Genomic DNA, 21,520 nt, shown 5'->3' on the forward strand with positions numbered 1-21,520 from the left:
ACACCTCTTACAGCACAAACTACGCTAAAAGCATTTAATTTCTAACTTGGGTTTTTTAGATCTTCCTATGAAAGCAAGTGAAATGTTAAGACAAAAGCATGTAAACATGGCATGCTTGGCAAGGAAGATGGACATGTCTTTAGAAAATTCTGTAAATTTAACTTAGAGATAAATCTTAGGAGTTTGAGAAGATGTAAACCAATGGGAGTTGCACGTAAGCAGTGGCTCTGAATAATGCCGTATGGTTTAAACTGTGTTTACTTAGTGAAGGGTTGTGGTCGCTTGTGATGCTATTGCCTTGAGTGAGCAGAATGCAGTGTGTGAAGTTTCCTCATTTTTTATGTGCAAAATGTGTTGGTTTATCCTAATGGGAGGTGATTTAAGGCAACTGTGTGATGTGTGACTGGTAGACTTGCCATTCAAGATGACTTGTTTTTTTTCTTGGTCCATACAAGTTGCCAGGAAGGAAAATGTATAGCTGGCATGACACTCCATCTTGAACTGTTTGTATTTCCTCTGAGGTTGAAAGATCTATAGAACAGATCAGGAGGGTAGTAAGGGTTCAAACATGAGATTTGGCCCTTTGTTAGGTGCTAGACTTTTTATTGCTGTTGCTTGTAGTTGAAACTTAAAGGCTAAGGTGATGACTTACGTTTTCCTTTGTCCCGGTGTTGTTGATGTGAAGACCAGCAAAAGACTGCAGGATGTCATGGGGTGGGTTCAGTAGTCTCACTGTGTCAAAGAACGCTGTCCACAGTGCATCTGTTAACAATTTTAAGCCATATGTTCACTCCATTTAGATGATCCTGCAGACTTGGTTATCGCTTGATTATGGAAACTTGCTGTTTCACCAGATTGGCTGAACATAGCACTATGTTAGCTAGTGAATAGAAGACTTTTTTTTGTTTGTTTTGTTTTGTTTTAAAAATTGCTATTCATTGCCCTTGACTGACTGGGGTATTCCTGTGTTGTTGCAGTATTAGCATCACTACCTCTTGCTATCCCCTTCCTTCGATCTGTTTCCGAGATCCTGTGAGCGACTGGTTTGAAAGCTTGGCTGAGTGTTTACACTGGAATGTTCGGAAGAAGCAAAATAACTTTGCTGTTGAAGAAGAAGAATTTTGAGTGTCTACATCTAACAAGACTCACGGGAATGGAAAGTGGCAGTATCCCTTCTATATGCTTGGATTTTTAAGTTTTTGGCTAACAAGTGTGGTCACCATCTCAGACGTACATAGTGATTATAGTTTATATCTGTCTGATCTGCTGATGGCTGGAAATTGTGCTATTTCTTGTCCACCAAGAGTAGGAATGGAAGAAATTAGGCTCTGATTGTTGTAATCCGGTGTGAATTTCCTTCAAATGAGCAATCTGAAAATGGATTATTTCTGATTGGTATTGACAACCACATCTGTAGATTTGGTTGTAACCTATAACTTACCAATAACATGGTAGGCTGAACGTAGATACGTAATAGAAAAGTGGCATTAAAATACTCCGTTTAATTTGGTATATTTGTAATTCCATTTAAGACTGCTGTGCATATAAAGGCTCTACAAAATCTTCTTTAAAAAAAAAAAAAAGCTCCTGTTTATTAGCTTAAATCTGTGTTGCCCAGAAGAGCTCCCCATCAAGACAGCGCTTAAAATACTTTCTTCTTACTTGCGAATGTGACACAGTGTGAAGAAACACCCATGAAGGATGTTTTTTATTAATAGATGGAACTAGTAAAAAAAAGTTGTGTGTTTTTTTTTTATATATATACATATATATGTATCTTATGCCCATTTGAACAGTGTTTGACCCTTGGCTGTCATCACTGTGTAAACATCCACAAATAGCATGGATGAGCATTAGCGTGGACTTGGTTGTTACAGTGATCTCCATTTTTGTAGCTGAGCTAGTTCATAGCTCTGCAGTTCCTGTTGGTGGGAATCATCAGTGTGTTGTTTTTTCTTATTACTTTTGTTTGATTCTCTGGAATAAATGGTACCATAAGAGACTGTAAAGTGAAAAAGGAAAAAAAAAAAAATTCTCCAAGTGTTCAAGAAGAATCTGGACTTCAATTACTACTATATTGTCTAGTTCCACTATTGTCTTGAAGAAAAGAACATCCTATATGAGGCCCTGAGTGCCCTCAACTTCCATAGATACCTTCCAACTCTTGGTGCTGAGTAATACAGAAAGGGATACTGCATTGGTAGGCTGATAAATGAGAGGACACATTCCCAGTAGAGTAGCAATGGTGCCTTCAGCACACTCAAGATATTCTAAGTCTCGTATTTACTTTTTTAAGATGCTTTCAAATGTTTCTAACTTCTCTATGTACATATTTTATTGTACGTGCTTTTATGAAAGAAAAAACAAAACAGAAACAAAATCCAACAGAAAAACTAGTTGGGGAAAAAAGGGTTTGTACTGTACTTTAAATGAAAAATATCAAACCCAAGTATAATGTTTACATTTATGTTCTCTGTGGTGCAGTCTCATGATCATACTATCCAAACTTTAGCATTTTCAGAGTCTTGCTGCATTGGTCATTAAAAGAATGGATGTTATCTGTTAAACTTAAGCCTATGGCATAATATTGTGGAGGAGTTCATTTACTGATGAAGGTGGGATTTCCTTGAAAGTGGAGTGAGAAGCTCTGTTGAACTTTTCATGATTGTCTTATGTTGTTTATGTGGTCCAAAGTGGTAATGGGAAGTGTATTAATTTCCAAACTCTGCCTAACCTGCTGTCCTCTGATGGTTTAAATGATGTCTCTTCCATTTTGGATGCTGCCCTAGTCTGTCTAATTTTATTAAATCCAGGTGAGAGCACTTTTCCCTAAAGGAGAAGCAAACTCTTGATTAATGATACAAATCACAATGAAAATGTGTTAATATAAATTAATACTCGGTTTGTAAATTTTGTAAAATAGAATATTGGTTTGATTTGGTCTAAATAGACAAATTTTGTGATATCTTGGAGAATATCCAGATAGCTTTTGGAATTTATCTTTCACTTGAATCTGCAGTAATTGTTTTATCACTGTTTTGAAGCTGCTTACGGGTTTCCTAGGTGGAGTATTCAGTTATTTAATAACTGTTTACTTTTTGAACTATAGAAGTGTCGGACTATTTGCTTTGAAACTATTTTATTTAAACATGCAATAATTGAGAAAAGGAACAGGGTATAGTGGCTATATAAATGTGTTGTTAAGTGGAAAACAAGCAGAATACTAGGCATGCTAGGAATTGGAAATCATTTTGTGGAGGTGAGGCGAAATGATTAATGAGCCTTATCTAGTATTTTTTTAAAGATAAAACTATATTCAGCACTTTTTATTTATGCTTTTTATAATAGTAAAGCTATTATTGACTAAATTGCCGAACTTTAATTTTCAGAGTGCATAGTTCATGAAATCTGTAATCAAAACTTACCTAACTACTTTCTCTAGATTAGATCTAGATTAGGAGTTGTCTTTAAATTTATCATGTACTGCAATTGCATTACTGGCTTTGAGGCTTCTGCAGTTTTGCTTGTGCAAGTATTCCCCCTAGATAACAATCTTATTTGGATCACTGCTGCAATTACTGACTAAAGGAAAGAAAGTCATATGATGACTTTAGTATTTGCTTTTTCTTCAAAAAGCTGTGTTTATTATAATTGTACTAGCTGCTTTACATCAAAACACAACCCAAATTGTGTTAATACATTACAAACTTGTCTAACTGTACAAAGTCCCTTTTCAAGGCCTTTAATCTGCAAACCAGCAATTCACAAGCAGGCTAGTGAGGTTTAAACAGCGCTCAAGTTTTGCATATTTAACTGCTTTAAGTGTGGGTAACTTCTGTTCAAACCACAGCTGAACCAGAAAAAAAGCTATAATGCAGACTTGGTTATATTGGCAATAAAAGCTCATTTTGCTCATGTAGCTTACTCAAAGTAACTTCTTTAAACCGTACTAGTAAAATAGGTTTTTGCTGATGAAGAGCAGTGTTTCTAATATAAGGGTTTGTAAATGTCACTGTACCTACAAATCCTTTCCAGTCTACAAAGGGCCAAAATGGAAGCTTGGAAATTAATTTTTTTTTAGTTATTCTCTAGTAGAGAGTTTAAGAAGTTATTAACAACTGATGTAGTATGGAATAAAGCAGTGTACTGAATTTCTAAAAGAGGAAAAATCCTGTTACATATTGTTAATGCTTTGAAAACTTGTTTTAAATATTGTTGAAAACAAATATTTTTCAATCCTTTCAATAAAATCTTTTTGTAAAGTTGGATTTGTAAAGCAGCACTTTGACTGTTGAGAATATAAAATTACGTATACAGAACTACTTGCTTGGAAGGCAAATGTTCAGTGTGGGTTTTTGATACATTGTCTCATGGGACAGTACCATCCGTTTTCTGGAAATATACCTAAGGCTTTTTTGAATATATATGTCTGATACTAGTCTTTTCTCAAAAGTTTCACAATAAAAGCTGGATTTGCTGTGCAAGTTGAAACAAATCTTCTGTACAACTAGTTGGGCTACATTAACTACTTTTTTTGAAGGCCCAAGAGTAGAAAAATGAGGAAAGAAATAGTTAAGGGCAATAATCTGAGATAATGTCAGATAATTTGGATACCCAGTAAATTTAGCATTGAAAATGTAGTTTAAGTGCCCATTCTATCTTTGCCTGTGCACATTGTGGCCAAGTTCTAGACACTTCTTCCGTGAACCTTGTGGCTAATGATCATGATGTCTTTTTATGATTTCATAATTCACCTGTAACCTATTCCAACAGTTCATGCAGGTCCAATGATTGATAAATGTGAGGAAATGTCTTATGCAGGTAATACAGCTGCTTTTAAATGGAGTTCATTTGCTTTGCAAGGTACCTTAGAGTTTTCCATCTTATGGCTGGCTAGTGACAAACTCTTGCTGTCCATGGCCAGAATAATAACCCACCATTTCTGTGACAGTGACACTCTATTGCCTATGCATAAAGCAGGGAAGCAGCATTGCCAAGGACTGGACCCTTATTTTTACAGATGAAGCTTTTGAGATAGTTTATATGCAGTTTGTTAGTCCTGTCTTGCCAGAATGAAGCTTTCTTACTGTTGTCAGTTTAAATGGCCCAGTTCTAGCACTGAGAGCTGTGATCACCATAGTTTGCTGAACCAGCAAAAAGTATTCTCCACCCCCCCCAGAGTCTTTCCAAGCTGAGGTATCAAAAATTTTGGCACAAAAATTAATTCAGTTGGGCTGATTAAAAAATGGCTGTATCGATTTACCCTGGGTTTTTAAGAGTTAGGAGAACTTAAAGTAGCCCAGATTTGGCCATAAACCTGTGTGAAGCCTGAAGCCATCTTTTTCTAGTTTCACCCTGCCCTGCAGCGTGTCTACATGATAGTCTGAAATGGGTGTTGGTACCAACATGTAGTTTAATCTAGATTGTTCACATAGGCATCGGGTGGCAGTATGGATTACAGCCATCTTGGGAAATTAAAAAAAAAAATCTCATACTGGATGTGAAGGTCAACACAGCTCGTACTTGTTGCTGCTGTTCCCTGAAATAATAAATGTTAATTTAATCTGGGTCTCCCGTTGTGTGCAGCAGTCGTACCTCTTGATGACAGTCTCATGCTCCTTGTGCAACTGTGAGATGCCTTACTGCATTGCTAATTAATGAAAGGAATGGTAGAGAAGCATACAGCGTTTATAGTGGTATTAGGATTTGTTTCATAAAAACATGATTATGTTCTAAAGACAGTTTGAATTAGCCATACCAATTAATGACTTATTACTGTGGGGCACAGGATTGCAAAGCCTAAATGCTCTTCCTTACTCTGTCAATGTCTGTCTTTCTGTGCTGTGTTCTTTTAACTTTTCTGGAATCCAGATTAGTATCAGCTGTTGCACATGTGCACAGCAGCTTGAAGCTTTTTTTGAGGGAAGTCATGAGCACAATGGGGAAAAACAGTTTGGTCTCATGTATTGTCCTCAAACAGAAAAGCAGGAAGCTATACCCAGAGAAATGGCATTAAAATTACCAATACTTTGTAGTGATGGGAAAGTAGCAAGTTAATTCATTTTTTCAGTAATGCACAATGAAAAATTGTACTCAAAGGTTTCAACAAAGAACAGGTAGAAGATAATAATGCAAAAATGAAGCATATGAGTGGTTTGGACGTTTTCTTCCTGTTGGGTGCACTTATTTTACTCTATATGAAAAAGTAGCCTCTCTACATGCTGTTTTTGAGAGATTTCTCATATAGCACGGAAAAGATTGATCACAGAGGGGAAAATGTTTGTGTATTTATCAGTTGTTAAGAATTTGTGCAAATTACCTAAAACTGAAATCTCCTTTTACATATTCTGGGTAAAACTTGCTAAATGCTGTTGACAGAGGAGGTTCTTGATGACATGTAGAGCAGTAGCTTCCATTTGTTTGGTATAGTGTGATTTGTCCCTATTGTTTTCCTCTTCTATTGGCGAATACCAATAAAAAATGTGATGAGTAACTTTGCATTTATCCAAAGTTAACTTTGGAATTAGCTGGATTAATCTCCTGCTTTAATAATAGAAAATGTGAAGTTGGTTGTCTGAACCAGTAGGTTTAATGATTGTCTATATCCAGGATTAGAGTGGCTGGGCAAAAAATAAAGTGCTTCAATTTAGAGTAGGCCAAAGATACTGTCTGCAGATTGTGACAGGACTGCGTATCGGGAAACTTTCAGAGATTCAGCGTAGTAGCTCTTATCTACACAAATACTAACTTCAAGACCTTGTGAAAAAGAACAGGCAGATTTCCACAGGAACTTAACAAGCCCTTAGTCAGGAATAAGAACATTTTTCTGTGAAAATATGACGGTTAATTCTCCAAGGCATAACAATATGTTCCTGCTTTGGGGGAGATAAATGTTTGAATGTAATCACAACTTTTTTCCTTTTAATGATACAATTGTTTCTGCCATCTCCTTGTTATGAAGATAAAAGGAGCATAGCACAAGCCTACTTTCTTCAGCTAATTTTGACCAAGTACAGGCCTACTGCAAGATCAAAGTCTTCCCTTGCTGGTCCTGCTCTAGGCAAGACCTGCTGCATGTTTGCTAGTTTTAGAAAAGGACTGAATATGCTTAATCGTGTTCCTCCATTTCAGCAACAATTCATAGTCACATTTTGACTTGTGGAATGAAGTCATAGTCATCAGCTGGTACACTCGTCCTTTCTCTTGATACTGTCAGCTGTATGCAGTCTGACCATAGACATTCAACCTCTTCATGCCTCCATTGTGCTATCAATAAAGTAGATTTGTTTCAGGTTTAGAAGACTAGGATGAGAAAAATATATTTTTTTATAGAAGTTTTGAGATCATCCTTGCACATTTCCCTAATAAGCTGCAATAAACTATTTTAACTACTTCTGCAGTGTACAGATATCTCCAAGTTAAAGATGTATCCGAAGAGGAGTATGATGGTAATGTTCACAGCACATGTGAATTGCAGTTCCAGCCTCTTCCGTACTGGGTTTGTAAACAGGCTTCCCATTGAACTCTTGCTGTTGATACGAGAAATAATTTTCCATGCACAAACTGTGTTTATACTTTATTAAAAAATAGACAGCCAGTAGCTAAAGGTTCCAATCAATAAAATACCAAACTTTTAAATTGCAATATTAAAGGCTTAGTTTAACAGTCAGCCTGGTGTATGAAATGGCACATTGGTTAGATACACTATAGGAAGGCATAAGATTACATCGCGTAGTTTTCATGTGTAGCTGGGATTTAAAAAAACAAAAAAAATTGAAATGTTCCTCCTCTGACTTCAGAACAAGAGCCCTAGCCGTTCTGTTGGAGTTAAGCCGTCACACAGCCATAGCGGAGATCAGGGAATACAGCTGTCACCGAAACAACTTCAGTGCTTGACCTCTGTTCAGCAACAGGTCGGAGTTGAGAAATGATGGTAGGGCAATCCACTTCTAGACTCTGGTACGTAAGATGGATGTGCAAATTATTATCATTATGTTTGTGTATATCCAGAAAAACAGCATTTATATTAACAACATTCTCTACTCACATGCATGTTGTGAACCTCCTGCGGTTACAAAGCAACATCAGGAAAACAACGAGTGAAAGATGCATTGTCCTGTCAGCAAAACTCACTGAATCGAGAGGATTACTGTTAATTTCCCGAGAGCACTTTGCTTTTTAAACTAAGTTACCAGCTGTGCTGCTATAGTTCCCTAGCACGATAGGAACCAAGAAATGTATAGATGTTTTTCTGAGCAACTTCCTATACCTCTGTGAAACTGACCCATTGTCTTACATCCTGAATGCAAGTACTTGATCAGAACTTCCCCGACTACGATTTCACTCTGTAAGAGCTGCAGATAGAACACAAGGGGGATGCTCAGGAGTCGATCCTTCCATAGGAAGAAAACACTGTGGGAAGAAAGGAAGATTAGTCAACGCCAATGCCCAGCAGCATTTATGTCCTTCTTGTAAAAGGAGGTTTGGGTAGTTTAAGATTAGTGGTTCTCTAGGTCCCTTTATTCTGTCTCTCTCAGTTGTTATAAGGCAGTTATACAGCATAATAAAGAAGAAAAATTACATGTATCTTGTGTAGAGGACATTTTTCCACACAGGTCTGTTTTTCTGGATAGCAGTGATTCTTACGTAGGTTAGAAGCAACTTTGACTAATGTCAGTTCTCTTGAGGGAGAAATCACGTTATGTTCCATCCAATCTTCTGAACTTTGTCAGGCCAGTAAATTCTGAGGCTGCAGTACTGCTTGATGTCATTAGGGATCTGCCTTTTATTATGACTATCCCTAACTATTTTCCTGGCTCGACAAGCTCTCTACTTAATTGTGACTGTGATACAATAGGCTACAACCTTCATAGTTAAGGCAACCTTTTTAAGTACTTACTTCTTTCTCTCAGCCCCTGCCCAAAGCTGCGGTAGACATGAATCAGTGCCCAAAACAAAACAGATTTTATTGCAACAGAAATGCAAGAGCCGGTAATGAAAGCAGCTTCCAGAGTGTAAGAATTCCCTTTGCCCCACTCCCTTATCACCTGCAGGAAAATAGAGACATACAACAATCAACACCTAGTGCCACAAAACCCTGAAGCCATAAAATGCAATCAACCAACCACTAAGTTTCTGAAATAAGTCACTGGATAGTAACTGGGGGGGCGAGGAACTGGTCACTTTTAAACCGTCTTACTTTCCCGATTACATGATTCCCTGGCTGCGCGCTGACTCTAGCTAAATGCATACACCATCTCATCTCTGCAGCACTGAAGTCATATGAAAACAGTATTGTGCCCAGACTGAAAGAACGATTAAGCTGAAGATAAGGAAACCAGACTTCATCTTACATCTCAGTTTCTTTCCACTGTAAAATACAGAATGAAGTTGTGTTCCCTGGCTGTCATTGTAATGTTATTGTCACGCATGTCCAGGGGCTGGCTTCATGATCCCATTTTCATTCATGGCTAGCCCGATTACTGTGCTTATGACATCCGTAATTGCCTAACCTGTGCTTTTTTGAGAGGTCTGACACAGAGAATATGGCAACTTTTAATTAAAAGCAACATGTTTATATCCTGCAGCTATCTACTGCATAGAAGAGGGGTCACTGCTCCCATGAACAAAGTATGATCAGGCAAGTTAATACTAAGATGAGAGACCTCTGCAAAAATCCAGTACTGAAAGAAAGATACGAAGATCTAGCAGTATTCTTTTCCCCCTTCCTGCAGGTTTGAGTCATTGCCCTAGCAGGCCTAGGGATCGTCAGGATGAGATTTAAAAAAGCACAGTTCTGACTACTTTGATTTGTTAACAAACCCAATGGTGTGTATTCCAAATTGAGGCAGGTTATGGATGTCCTGGCCAATTTTGGTGCAGTTAGTTGGTTTGTCTATTAAATTCTATCAATTTTCCTGTTTACAGGGTTGTTAGCAGCTGCTATATAGAGTCAAACTAGCAGCTTTTTCAGAGCTGAAGTAATTAACAGTAAGTGCAGTTTACTTTTTTTTTTTCCACCTTTCAGGTAGTCAGATAAAAGATGTTAAAAAGAATTGGTTTGAAGAAGTGACTACATTACAGATCTTTCTAGCAGAGGAGTACTGCATTGCATGTCCATGCCCTCATTTACTGGTCACTCTTGCGTGTTCATTGTTACCATACAAAATTGGAAGGAGACCTAGCTATTTTCAAGTTGTTATGTTACTCTTAATGTCAGAAGCCGCCACCTGTACTTTTCTTCCTAACTGCAAGACAAGTAAAGTATAGCCACCAAAGACAGTGTGTGGTCCTTCTGTGCTTTGCCAGATCAAACAGGCCTGTGAATAATTGGAAGAGCCTGATTTGACTGCATACTTTAATAGAACCCCAAGGACTTGGATGACTGCAGCCACTGGACTCTTATCAGTACCTGGAGACTATTTATGTGAAGTATGAGAAACACTGGCTGCTATCAGCATTTGAGTCCTTCCCATGATGACCAATCTGCTTTGCCCTTGCCCTTCTTCCTTACCTCCTTTCACATGTGTTGTGGGAGTTGCTGGGGTGCCCCAGTGATAAGTGCTTTATTGCTATTATAGTGCCAAAAAAATGCCTAAGACTGGAATTTGTTGGGCTTGCACTGTCTCTTGTTTTGGCTACATCAGGATCGACAGCTGGGGATGCTGCCTAAGAAATTCTTTAAAATACAATGACTTGAGGCCCTGCAGGTGGTCAAATGCTCTGGCACCACTTGAGACTTCTTGTGAAGGAGGGTAGGCATTTTTGAGGAGCTGTGTATCTTGTACTGGAGGATTTTGTTGTATCTTGCCCTAATCATTCCGGACACTTTGCCAGTTGCAGAGACTTCCAGGGCCTCTCCCTCTAACTATCAGTTCAAGAGCAATTTGACATGGTTCCTGTCTTGAAAAGTTGATCCTGAAGAGGTAGGACGTGCCTGCTGCTCTCATTGATTCTAACAGGAGCTGCAACGAAGGGGTACGCTCAGGAATGAGGCACCATGGTTTGGGCCCAAGGATCCAGTAATGAAGAGGAGGCCTCCAGCCTTGCTCCCTGTTATTGAGCAAGTAAGTTTGATGAATTACCGTGTAAAGCAGGTAGATGAGATAAACTACTTCAGGTATATTCTGACCCAGAAAAATCCACACCAGAGGTTTCAGTTCTTTTAAGATCTGTAAAATAAGATGAGATATATACATAACTTTATAACTTGTTGCTATATACTCTATAAAGGCTATATATAGTTGATTTTTCAATAGCATTTCAAACGTTGGTCTAGCTGAGTTCTCAGTTGTAACTTTGTTCTCCTCTTGCCTTCTCTACCTATGTTTTTTTAGCAGGAAATACTGTCTCTGTTTTCCACTGAGCTGGGCCAGGAGTGATGTTGGTGAAATCAGAGCTGGTTGTTTCATGGACACATCCTGACAGCTGTGTGTGATTTGAGCCATCTCGGCATCCTCTTCAGCTCTGCCTTCTAATGCTTACAGTACAACTCCCAGCTAGCTTAAATGGAAAAGCAGCTGACTCAGAAGAGTTGTATTTACGCTGATGTACTTTTTCTTTGGGTATGCTCAGATTTTTCTCTTAACAAATTAAAGTCTTCATAGCTAACAGACTGAATGAAAGCACTCTGACTTTTTTCTCCACCTTTGTTTCTACTACAGAGAAATAAAGTCACTGAGAACTAAAACGTGGGAGAAGCAAGAGGATTTAACTGTCAGAAAAACTTTGTTTCACAATTAACCTTGGGACTTGGGAAAGAAGAAACGATGGACTGCTTTCCGGCAGGTAGCAACTTTCAGCGGTCCTGAACTGGAAGGGCAGGTCTGAGCAAACAAAAGAAAAACAACTGAGTCACTGGGAATGAAAACAGTGACTGCCCCAATACTATGATAAGATTTGATGCATCTGATCAACCACAGATTCCCCCCAAAACCAATATTGATTCTTCTGCAAGGGTCAATATGTGAACCTCTACAAAAGTATTAAGGGAACTGTCCCTCCCCTAAGGGAGTCTGTTCTTTGCCACCTCTCCTATTGTCTCTGTTTTCGGTGGTACTGCATAGTGCTCCTCTTAAGATAAGACCAAAAGGGAAAGGAAAACAAAGGCTGAGAAACAAGAGGAGGGAGAAAGAGACAGTTAGTAATTAACAGGAGAAAAGAGAGAAAATAAATAATGGAGATTAGGAAAAATAAATCCACTAAAGTAAATGGGAGAGTGTGTATATAAATAGAAGAAAAATAACGAAAAATCCCCTTGCGAAATGACATGTGCATCAACCCAGAAATAAGGGAGCATGAGGTTAAGCTGTGCTTTCAGGTACTGTGGTTACCAGAAAGGACCACATATGAGGCATTTCCAAGTTTTTCCTTCTATTATGCTTATACTTTCTGGTGGGTTATGTATGTCTCCGTACCTTTCTTACATAGCAACCTCATAGCATGTGCAGTTTCTGAGAGCACCAAACAAGACAATGATAGATGTTTCTCTACTGCTGCATCTTTCTGCCAGCAGCTGATTGTGAAAAACTTGTCTGAACAGGGTAAGGAAAAGGAGTTCCTATTGTCACCCCTCTGTCAAACTGTCTACATGCTCTAGCCTGAGACAGAATCATTTTTACCTTGGATGCAAAGCTACCAGACAGACCCCTATGAAATGTATCCACCTTTTCTAAGTTGCTGTTGCCCTGCAGTGCTGCCACTTACTGAAATACAGCGCTACATTTTTTTTCATTAATTTTACATTTCCTATTTCTTAGTTAGACAAGACGCTGTTAACTTCTTCCAGCAGAGAAGTCAGTAATGTACCTAGATGGGGTAAAAAGTAGCTTTCAAGTAGTTCTAACATACGCAGTTTTGAGCAAAGGGCAAGAATATGTACTTATCCCTAGGACATTGACTATTACTAGTTGAACTATTAAGAAACACGTTTGCTATTGATGAAAGCATAAGGAATATCACGTACGTTAGGACAAGAAACCATCTAACTGAAGCACCTCTTTCTTTTCTTAAAAGAAGCAGTGCCTCTTTTAATGCCTAAAGGCAAATAAAGGAGAAGCAAAGAACTCATAATCTGTGAAGGGCAACAGGTCAGATCAACTTCGTTTCTGATGGTGGGGGAAAAGTGGCTGAAAGGTTTACACTTTAAATCCTAGCAGGAAAACAGACATGTTTCTCATTACTCCCTTCTTTCCACACCCGATACAACTTAACTGAAAGCCAAGATCCAGTGCCTCACAAAGGTATCTAAGGAGCTCCTAGGAGGAAACCAAGCTGTTTAATATCCCTGTCTGCATTCCTAAGTGTCACACTCACAGTTAGTCCTGTCTGCATTTTTCCTTGCTAGATAGCTGTTAGTGGCCACAACGCTCCAAAGTTCAGGAGAAAGATGATTCTGTGCAACTATTCACCTCAAGTTACTAAAGTATTTTAAAAGCACAGTGCTTGGTGCTAGCTCCATTTTTAGCAAGGAAAGCAATCAAAACGCTTGAAAAGCTGTACTTCAGCTGTCAGGAATTTGGCTGAATGGCTAAAGCAAACACCCAAGGAGTCTAAAAAACCAACCAACCCAAAACCCCCTAACCTCCTTCCTGGTAATAAAAAACTCACATATCTGATGTACTTTGGCCCTGATTGTGCAATCATTCTTGGAACAGAGCTCTCAAGATTTTGGAGGAAGTTCAGTCTGACTGACATGAAAAACTAAATTTCAAGTTCACAAATCCTTACGTTAACCTGAAAACTGCCACTCACCTTCAAAGAAGCTGCCCCAATAAAGGAGCAGACCACTCATCTTTTTGGTGTGGTTTTCTAAGGATATAAGGCCTATACAAGTCTCACTGCATCTGTATATCCATAATAATTTGGAGGACTGTTGCAAGTTTCACCTAACCTTCTCAGAGAGGTAGAAATATTGGAGATAATGTGATCTTATAGGCTTCATTACAGTAGGTGATCAAGCACTGAGAATAAAACAATGTCCCTCAGAAAGGAATAACGATAGTGTGACATTTCATCCTGTACACTCAGTTGAGAGACACAGATTTGTAAGAAACCTGACTTCATTATTGTTGGTGCTCTTGTTTTCTGCTGGGATCCATTCTGGCTCCCTTCCACTTAGCAGTATTACATAGAATGGGATGGCTGTGACTTCCCAGCCTGTGATAATTGCTCGGGGTGAGAACTTGTAGTCTCAGAAGTTGGCTATCCTTGCTAGTGTCGCTGTTAGTGTAACACTTACTGCGATGATGCTAATGGTCACCTTCAGGCAGGCCCAAAGCACCCCTGCTGCCGAGATGATGTTATGTAGAAGGGTGATCTCATGCAGGCTTATCAGCAGAACACACAAGCAGAGCTGAAAGAGAGGAGGCAAAGATTTGGTAAAATTGTTAGTTTGAGACCATACAGCCCACCAAAAAATACTTGACACAGACTCCCAGCAACAGTAAGCTGGGCACAGATCTAAAGGCTAAAATTTTTCCTCAGAAACTGACAAACAGTACAGAATGGGACACAAGGACAGACGTACTTCCCTGTATGCCATGTTAGCAACAACAAAGAACAGGGAAGGCAGTAGGATGTGCTCCAGATAAAGCATAAGGCAATACAGGGTAATACATAGTAAAGTAAGAATGAAGGGTAGTGTACAGAAGTACAAACTCTTTCTAAACAGATCTTGGGTTCCTTTCACTTGTCTGTAACTTCATGTTGCTATCTCACCCTGACTGCCCCACTAAGTCAGGCTTCCCTCTCCCATCCCAGTATCATTTTCTCAAACGCAGGAGACAGCTGGAAAGCAAGAGACTGTAGGCAGAGATGTTGTGCAGTGATAACCTTTCTTATTTTAGGAGGCCATGTTGCATTGGAGCTTCTGGATGCAATTGTTTTTATGGAAAAACTTCCCAAAAATAAGCTTCAGTTCTCCTTTTGGGCAGGACGAGGATAAAATATATGTTGATTCATTTTTTATGGATTTTAACTAAGCTCCCCTATAGCAAACACCTGGAGAGATGACCATTATTAAGCTAATCTTATCTAAAAAGTGAGATACAGGCAGGATTGCTCTAGGAAGTTAATAGTTCAGCTCAGCTAGTCTAAGATTTTCTCAACAGGAGGGAAAAAAGGGAACCCAGGGGAGAGAGTTCTATACCTGTGCCTGAAGATCAAAGGTCAACATGGAAAAACAGAGGTTCAGCATGAAGTATTGCGACTGTAGGCTTTCTAGAGCACCACCCACTCGAAAGGCCATCATGCTTTGACTCTGAATGAGGATGATGGCACAGATCACATCAAAGGAGCCAACCAAAAGGATCAGAATGAAGCGGGCCTGATGGGAAAGAGAAATAAGGATGTGACTGGCCATGCCAAAATAGGGACAGTCTTTAACCTTTAATCTTCCCACTGGAAATAATAAAGGAGTAAGGAGAACCAGGCTGCCTATTAATAGCATTGTAATAGACAACAATTAAAGATGACAGTTTGCCACACTGTTAAGTGGCAAAGATCAGGCCATGATTTTTGCCATTTGTTGCAACCACTTGGTAATAACTGTAAACTCAACCTTGGCTATTTTGGTTTACGTTACCCTCGATGTAGTAGTTTTACAACTGTTAAGAGAAGCATAACCTCTGCACTCCCTATAATATCATGACGACTTTTAGCAAGGTTTTGTTTGAGGTTTTATCATACAGTTTGAAGAAACAGCTTGCTTTGATAGAGACCGGCTCTAAGCTTCCTGTATGGCATAAACCACCTGGTAAGAATCTTCCCTATTGATTTCAGTGGGGACAGTGGGTTATTCTGAATGCTGTACTTACTAAATTTTGGAAAACATTGCTTTTGTCTGGGTTGTATCCACAACTTTGCTGGCATTCACACAAAATATCTGCTGCTTTAAAGATGGCTGAAGTAGCAAAACATCCTTCATAATTACACTGATATAAGAATATTTATACTAGTATGCCTTATTCTGGCTCAGAAATTTTGCTCAGGAAGCAGGAGTTACAGTAATCCAAGTTACTTTTATAGTAGTAAAAAAAAGTCCTTAATAGTACATCTTCTACACCAGGCTTTACTTTGAGGTTCTTGTTTAATATATAAACTGATGACTGGGATCCATACCTTAAAGTAATTTGCATCTCTTTGATGCCTGTTCCTTATTGACCCTAACAAGCCAGTTTGCTGTAGATAAGTATGTTTAAGTAAATGTACAACTGATATGTAAATTGAATAGGCAAATTCTGCTTTGCTGTATCTTCCTAGCTTGGTTGCCATCTCTTCTATCAAAGAGTAATTTTTGGATGACTTCACAGCAAGGAACCTCCTTCTCACATTTGTCGTAAATGTGTGACCACAAAAGGGAGGGACTTCTGAGAAGCACAGCAAGTGGAAGTTTAACTACAAATCTTAGTAACGCATAGAATACAATCCTTGTATTAAATTTTATTGTTATGAAATGCAAACAAGATAATCTGGAATGGCAGTACCTCCCCTAGCACATTGTATTTTTTTGTTTCCTTGCAGCAGGTTACCACAACTCTCATAAAAATACATGGCTGCACTTACGGAGCAGCGGGGCTAATGGCTGTGCCCTTGCATATAGACTTGAGATTCCAGTTCTGTTTGTAGGTTAGATTTACGTGACTTTAGGCCAGTCATTTTATAGATGGAAATCTGAAGGAGAGTAGGTGAAGTGAAGGATACCTTCTGCAGTAATCCCTTGTGAATAAATTCTTTGATATTTATGTTACTTTCAGATACTGCCACAAAGAAACCCATAGAATAGCTCAGAGAAACAGATTTGCTGTGGTGGAGGGGCATGATGGTAGGAATAATTCAGCCTGATTTTTCTCTGTTATCGGTGCCCTTATCACAGCTGTCTTGCCTTTCCAAGATTTTCAAATCCAAGATGTGGAGAAAAGCAAAGTTAATTAAAACCAGGAGACTAACCAGGAGTTTTGGCTTTTGCTCAGCAGAGAGCACTGTGAAGTTGACAATGGAACGAAACATCACTAGCAAGATGGAAAGAACAAAGACGATGAGCTCCTGGCGATTCTCCTGCAGGATTCCTCTAGTCACATAGTATACACAGAACACTGGGAAGGAGAAGGAAAGGTCAGTTACCAGGTGAACACAAATTGCACATGGTGCAATTTTTCGATATGCTTGATCCACATGACAAAATGGAAGTATCAGGACCGTGTAACTTTGGCTCCTCAGTCAAGAGCGTATCTTTATACTTACCAAGGAGCCTGAATCAGATACTTAAAATGAGTACTCTCCCCTGTGTTTAGCATACAAGAAATGAAGTAATTTGTTAGATTTTTAAATTACTTGTGAAGTAACACTTTGAAAACGGCAACATATTAGCTATCCAAATTAATCAGCAGCTGTGGTATGTTATTCTAGTAATACTATATTGAACAGTATGTTGAACAGTGTATTTGAATTCAATGATGCAACACCATTTTTATTGAAGAACTGAAATTACATTATCTTCCCAGTGAGAGTAATTCAAGTGACTAACAAGCCATTTACTACTCGTACTCATACCTCTACAGTATTGTTTGCGTGGTTCTGACCGCTACAAATGGCTTGTGTGTTGAATTGAACTTAGGCTGGATTCCTAACAGTTTATTTTTGTTGTGGAAATTTTGAAACGCCCCACCCTGCAAACTATAGTCCAGAAAAGAACTGGTTCGGACAAGTTCTGAGTTACGTTTTTATAAAATACATCAAAACCCACCACTCTTAACACCACAGTTAGCTGTCAGCGTTGGACCCTACGCTGTTTTGACAAAGCTTAAATAAGGAAGAGGCTTTCCTTTCGTAACAACAGGAATCAGTGCTTTGTTCTTATGTAGGATGCTCCTGCAAACACTAGTTAATTGTTACCATAAACAAAGTAACAATAGATTTCTTTTTCCAGAGGGCTACTTCCTGGATTCCACACATCAAATAATCTAGTTTTTTTAGGCTGGGACATGGGGACAAAGGGTCGTAGCAGTTTTCAAAGTAACATAACAACTTCAGTCTCTCTAAAAAAACGGTCTAGTGAATGAACTTCTTTTTCACTTAATTATTAAGTGATTGAGAAAACTGAAAATGATTGGCAAATTACAAAGTGACTCATACGATTTTTTTGCATGCTTGTGACCTCAGGAAGACCTGCAAGATTTAAGACAGTATTTCCTTGTTTTGAAAATTCAGCTGCTAAATCAGAAGAAGTCTGTACAAATAATTTGAAAACAGACTGCTGCTGAGCATTAAGATTTTTGCAGAGATGGCATATGCACATTTCTGAAATAAAGGACATCCCCTTGTTTGTGGTAAGTGAACATTTTCCAACAAATTAAATCCCAAACCCTCTTTAAAGTAAATCTCTCTAGTGATTTCCAAGAGATTTCTCTAGTGAATCCAAGAGATTGTTACAGCCAGGGCATCTATTTTTTCTTTTAAGAACTATTATCAGTTCTGTCAGTCTTTGTCTAGCCTATAGGAAACATGGTTTTGGCATGTTTGTGGAGGTTAGCTTACACATCTTGAAATCTCAAGGTAAGCCAATCACAGTTTTAACACATTCCTTGAATTATGTTATCTTTACTGACTAATACATTGAAACACCTTCTGTTTACATGAAACCTTTGAAATCTGAAGTAATGTTTTAAAAATACACTATTTTTCCTGATTTAAACCAGAGGCTTGAGAGAGGCGTGCGCTTCTTCCTGTGTGTGTGTTGCAGCATAGAATACTAATTAGTATCAACAGAAGGTAGGAGGGGGTAAAATAGATTAGCAAGCATGCTTTCAACTTCCCCATTTATAACATCATGTGATTCATTTGGTTTGTTATGAAGGTTCTTCATTTTTCTCTGAAGCACAAAACAGTGGTTGCTAACAAAAAAAAGAGTGTGACAGATTGGAGGCACCAATGGTCTGTTCTAACATAGCAATTTTGGTTGGTATGCTGAGTCCTGTGTGAAAAGCTGCTAATCAAACCAGGGTTTTGGAATAAAAGTATTGTTTTATGTGTCTAATTATAGAATCTGGAACAAATCTATTGTCTTTGTTCCCTCTGGGTGAAAGCGTGAAAGCTGGAAAGCAATGACTGCTTATGATTAGCGTGTCCTTCTTGTACACAAGGTGTTACACCCACAGAGTGTATTCTTTTCTACACTGTTTTGGCCAGCGAGCCAACAGCCAAGACCTGCTAAAGCCATTGCAGAGGACTTCCTAAAATACTTACAGTTGTATTTATTTTCATGTTAAGTTTCACTTCTATTTAATACAAATGGACCCAGGAATATGAACCTAAGCTTCTACTGAAGCTCTAATTGCAAATATCCAGGGAAGTTTGGATTTTGCTTCCAGTAGGACAAAAATTATTAGACAAAAAAAAAGAGAGCTTTAAAAAAAATGAGGTCCTTGTTTTCTTTTATTTAAGTACTTCAGGTGAAGCAACATCCTTGCAGGAACTTAACACAGAGAGATGACTTAACGTTTTCTTGTTTCAGATCAAACTGTGTATGTTTGGTTTCTTGCAATGTAAGAAGGTGCCTTGAAACCAGCTACAACTCAGGTGTAAGCATGGCTCAGGTCAGGAGATGTACGTTCTAGGACAAGCCTTGGAGCGTGGACACCTCTGAATTCTCCAGCATATTATGGCACAGATGTTAAAATGGGAAATGGTAAGCTCTTTCTGGCATAGCTGACCATTCAGTATATCTTACATAAAGTGACAGCTGTCTGAAAGCAAAATCATTGCCACATCTGCCTAATGAAACTCCAGTAAGAAAACCAATTACAGCAAAACTTCCTAAAACCTGAGTATTTTTTCGCACTATTCACACATGAATATTATTTTGGATGACACCACATCCATTACTGATCCTTTCCCTAAAATACTACTGGAAAAAGCAACAATGGCAAAAGCATCTAGACGGTTAGTGCTAAACTAGCAGAAGATTCTACGTGTAACATTATCAGGCCAAATGGAGTGAAAAAAGAAACTTCAGTTGCTGCTTAATTACTACCTTGGGAAAAATTGCGTTTGTTTTAAAATACAAACAGTATGTTTCTTACCAACTCCAATTAACTGAATAAGAGAAATGGTGAAATCTTCCTCAGTTTGTCGAACGAGTGTCTCTACGGTTAGCCCTATCACACTTAGCAGAGACAAAATAGTGACACAGAAGTAGATCTTCACAGGAAATGATAGCTCTGAGCAAGGTTTTATCTGTAAAGGAAGAAAATGTTTTAAACACGTAATGCAGTATAAACTAGTTGCTGTTGCTAAGAAGCACATTAAAGCAAGTGTCGTCGGCTAAACGACACAAGTGCAGGGTCTCCCTTGGAAAAAGGAAGAGAAACACTCTGCGATTGAATTCGAACTGCAAAACCGCTGAGGAAGGGAGAAATCCAACTTTATTCCGTGATTAATCTCAGCCTAGATTTTTCTGGTGTTATACTTACAGCCTGCCTTCTACTTTTCTCAGTCCCTCGCGATGTTCAGCAAGCAACTTTTTCCCAGTACCCCGTTATCCAGACTTTCGGTTTTAGAAAACCGCGGAGAAGGGTTCACTCCTGAGCGAGGGGCAAAGGATTTGAGCGGGAGATTTTTTTTTTAATTTATTTTTTTTTCCCATTCACCCCACGCAGCCTAAATCTCGGACACCCAAACTGCACCACGCTAGCAAAAATAATTTTACTTTCTTGTGATGTTTGGCAGTAAGGAGAAAAAAAAAAAAAAAAGGCCGGGGGGGGGGGGTGGCCGTTATTCCCGGCGGGGTAGCGGGGTACTCACGGGGCCGCAGGGCGTGGGGATGAGCTGCCGGTGCCGGGGGGTGAGGTTCGGCAGAGGGGGGGCTGCGGCGGCGCTGGAGGGGGAGAGAAGGGGGAGGGGGAGAGAAGGGGAAGGGGGAGAGAAGGGAAAGGGAGCGGGACGGACGGACGGACACACGGTCACCGACACCGGCCTCCCCCCGCTCCGCTCCGGGGCGGAGCGCGGCCCCGCGCCGCCGCGTTGGGCCGTACCAACCAGAGGTGGGGGCGGGGGGGGTGGAGGGTGTCGGCCGAGGCTCCTCCCCTCCCCACGCCCCCCACCCTGGTAAGGAGGCGGGGGAGCGGGGAGAGCCGCCCCCCCCTCCCGCTCAACGCTTGGTTCCGTCCGGCCTCCTTCCCTCCCTCCCGCGAATGGCGCGAAGCGCTGCGGCCTTCCCGCCGTTACCTGTCGCTGCCGCCGCCGCCGCCCTCCTCCTCCTCCATGGCCGCTCCGGTGCCGTCCCCCTCCGGTAACGGTACCTACATGGCTACAACGGTCGCGCGAGGGTTCCGGGCAGCGCCCGCACTTCCGGGGCAGGCTGAGGGGGACGGGACGTCACTTCCCCGTCCCGGGCGGGAAGCGCCCTCGGCGTTCGTTCCCTCCTTCCCTCTCTCCCGTTCCCCCCCCCCGCCGCCCCCCCGGGGCCTGCGCCTTCTCCTCAGCCTCGGGGGTTCCCCCTGGCCCCGCCGGTGTTGCCGAGCGA

At 40.0% G+C, this 21,520-nt stretch overlaps 3 protein-coding genes and 1 long non-coding RNA gene across 16 annotated transcripts in view; 3 read left to right on the top strand and 1 right to left on the bottom strand.

The window, feature by feature from the left end:
• NADK (NAD kinase) overlaps window positions 1–6,493 on the top strand; it is a 30,935-nt gene extending 24,442 nt beyond the window's left edge. For all 8 annotated transcript variants that reach the window (XM_030017623.2, XM_030017622.2, XM_030017621.2 and 5 more), the window contains one exon: window positions 978–6,493. In XM_030017623.2, the coding sequence (XP_029873483.1) occupies window positions 978–1,125 (148 nt within the window). In that variant the 3' untranslated portion in view covers window positions 1,126–6,493. The remainder of the gene's footprint in view (window positions 1–977) is intronic.
• A 1,070-nt stretch (window positions 6,494–7,563) lies between these two features.
• Window positions 7,564–21,412, bottom strand: LOC115342751. 6 transcript variants are annotated; one of them, XR_003923886.2, is made up of 10 exons: window positions 21,223–21,409; window positions 20,800–20,872; window positions 20,079–20,232; window positions 16,948–17,093; window positions 15,149–15,325; window positions 14,240–14,353; window positions 11,744–11,825; window positions 11,085–11,171; window positions 8,900–9,047; window positions 7,564–8,412 (listed from the first exon to the last, which is right to left on the bottom strand). XR_003923886.2 is itself a non-coding variant. In XM_030017640.2 (9 exons), exons 1-9 carry the CDS (start codon window positions 21,258–21,260, stop codon window positions 8,381–8,383), a joined length of 969 nt encoding a protein of 322 aa, XP_029873500.1. In that variant the 5' UTR covers window positions 21,261–21,394; the 3' UTR covers window positions 7,564–8,380. The 6 variants fall into 6 exon arrangements, 3 of the variants coding, with proteins under 3 accessions (XP_029873500.1, XP_029873501.1, XP_040980103.1); XR_005932619.1 differs by lacking the exon at window positions 11,744–11,825 and having other exon boundaries at window positions 7,564–7,956; window positions 8,048–8,412; window positions 21,223–21,394; XM_030017640.2 differs by lacking the exon at window positions 11,744–11,825 and having other exon boundaries at window positions 21,223–21,394.
• Window positions 10,959–12,641, top strand: LOC115342755. The gene is made up of 3 exons (XR_003923888.2): window positions 10,959–11,066; window positions 11,337–11,564; window positions 11,664–12,641. It is a non-coding gene; the product is annotated as an uncharacterized LOC115342755 (long non-coding RNA).
• CDK11A (cyclin dependent kinase 11A) overlaps window positions 21,156–21,520 on the top strand; it is a 34,511-nt gene continuing 34,146 nt past the window's right edge. Inside the window, exon 1 of the mRNA XM_030017593.2 lies at window positions 21,156–21,286. The gene's annotated coding sequence lies outside the window, so the exon portion shown is untranslated. The remainder of the gene's footprint in view (window positions 21,287–21,520) is intronic.

The sequence above is a fragment of the Aquila chrysaetos genome, chromosome 6 (genome assembly GCF_900496995.4).
Source record: "Aquila chrysaetos chrysaetos chromosome 6, bAquChr1.4, whole genome shotgun sequence".
In the NCBI taxonomy this organism is placed as follows: domain Eukaryota; kingdom Metazoa; phylum Chordata; class Aves; order Accipitriformes; family Accipitridae; genus Aquila; species Aquila chrysaetos.

Excerpts from the sequence above, each read along its gene's own strand:
- LOC115342751 (XM_030017640.2), bottom strand. The coding sequence starts at position 21,260 with ATGGAGGAGGAGGAGGGCGGCGGCGGCGGCAGCGACAG. Across the intron at positions 20,873-21,222 it reads GGCGGCGGCGGCAGCGACAG|CGCCGCCGCAGCCCCCCCTC; the intron begins GTAACGGCGGGA and ends CTCCCCCTCCAG. Across the intron at positions 15,326-16,947 it reads AGCAAAAGCCAAAACTCCTG|GCCCGCTTCATTCTGATCCT; the intron begins GTTAGTCTCCTG and ends CTTTCCCATCAG.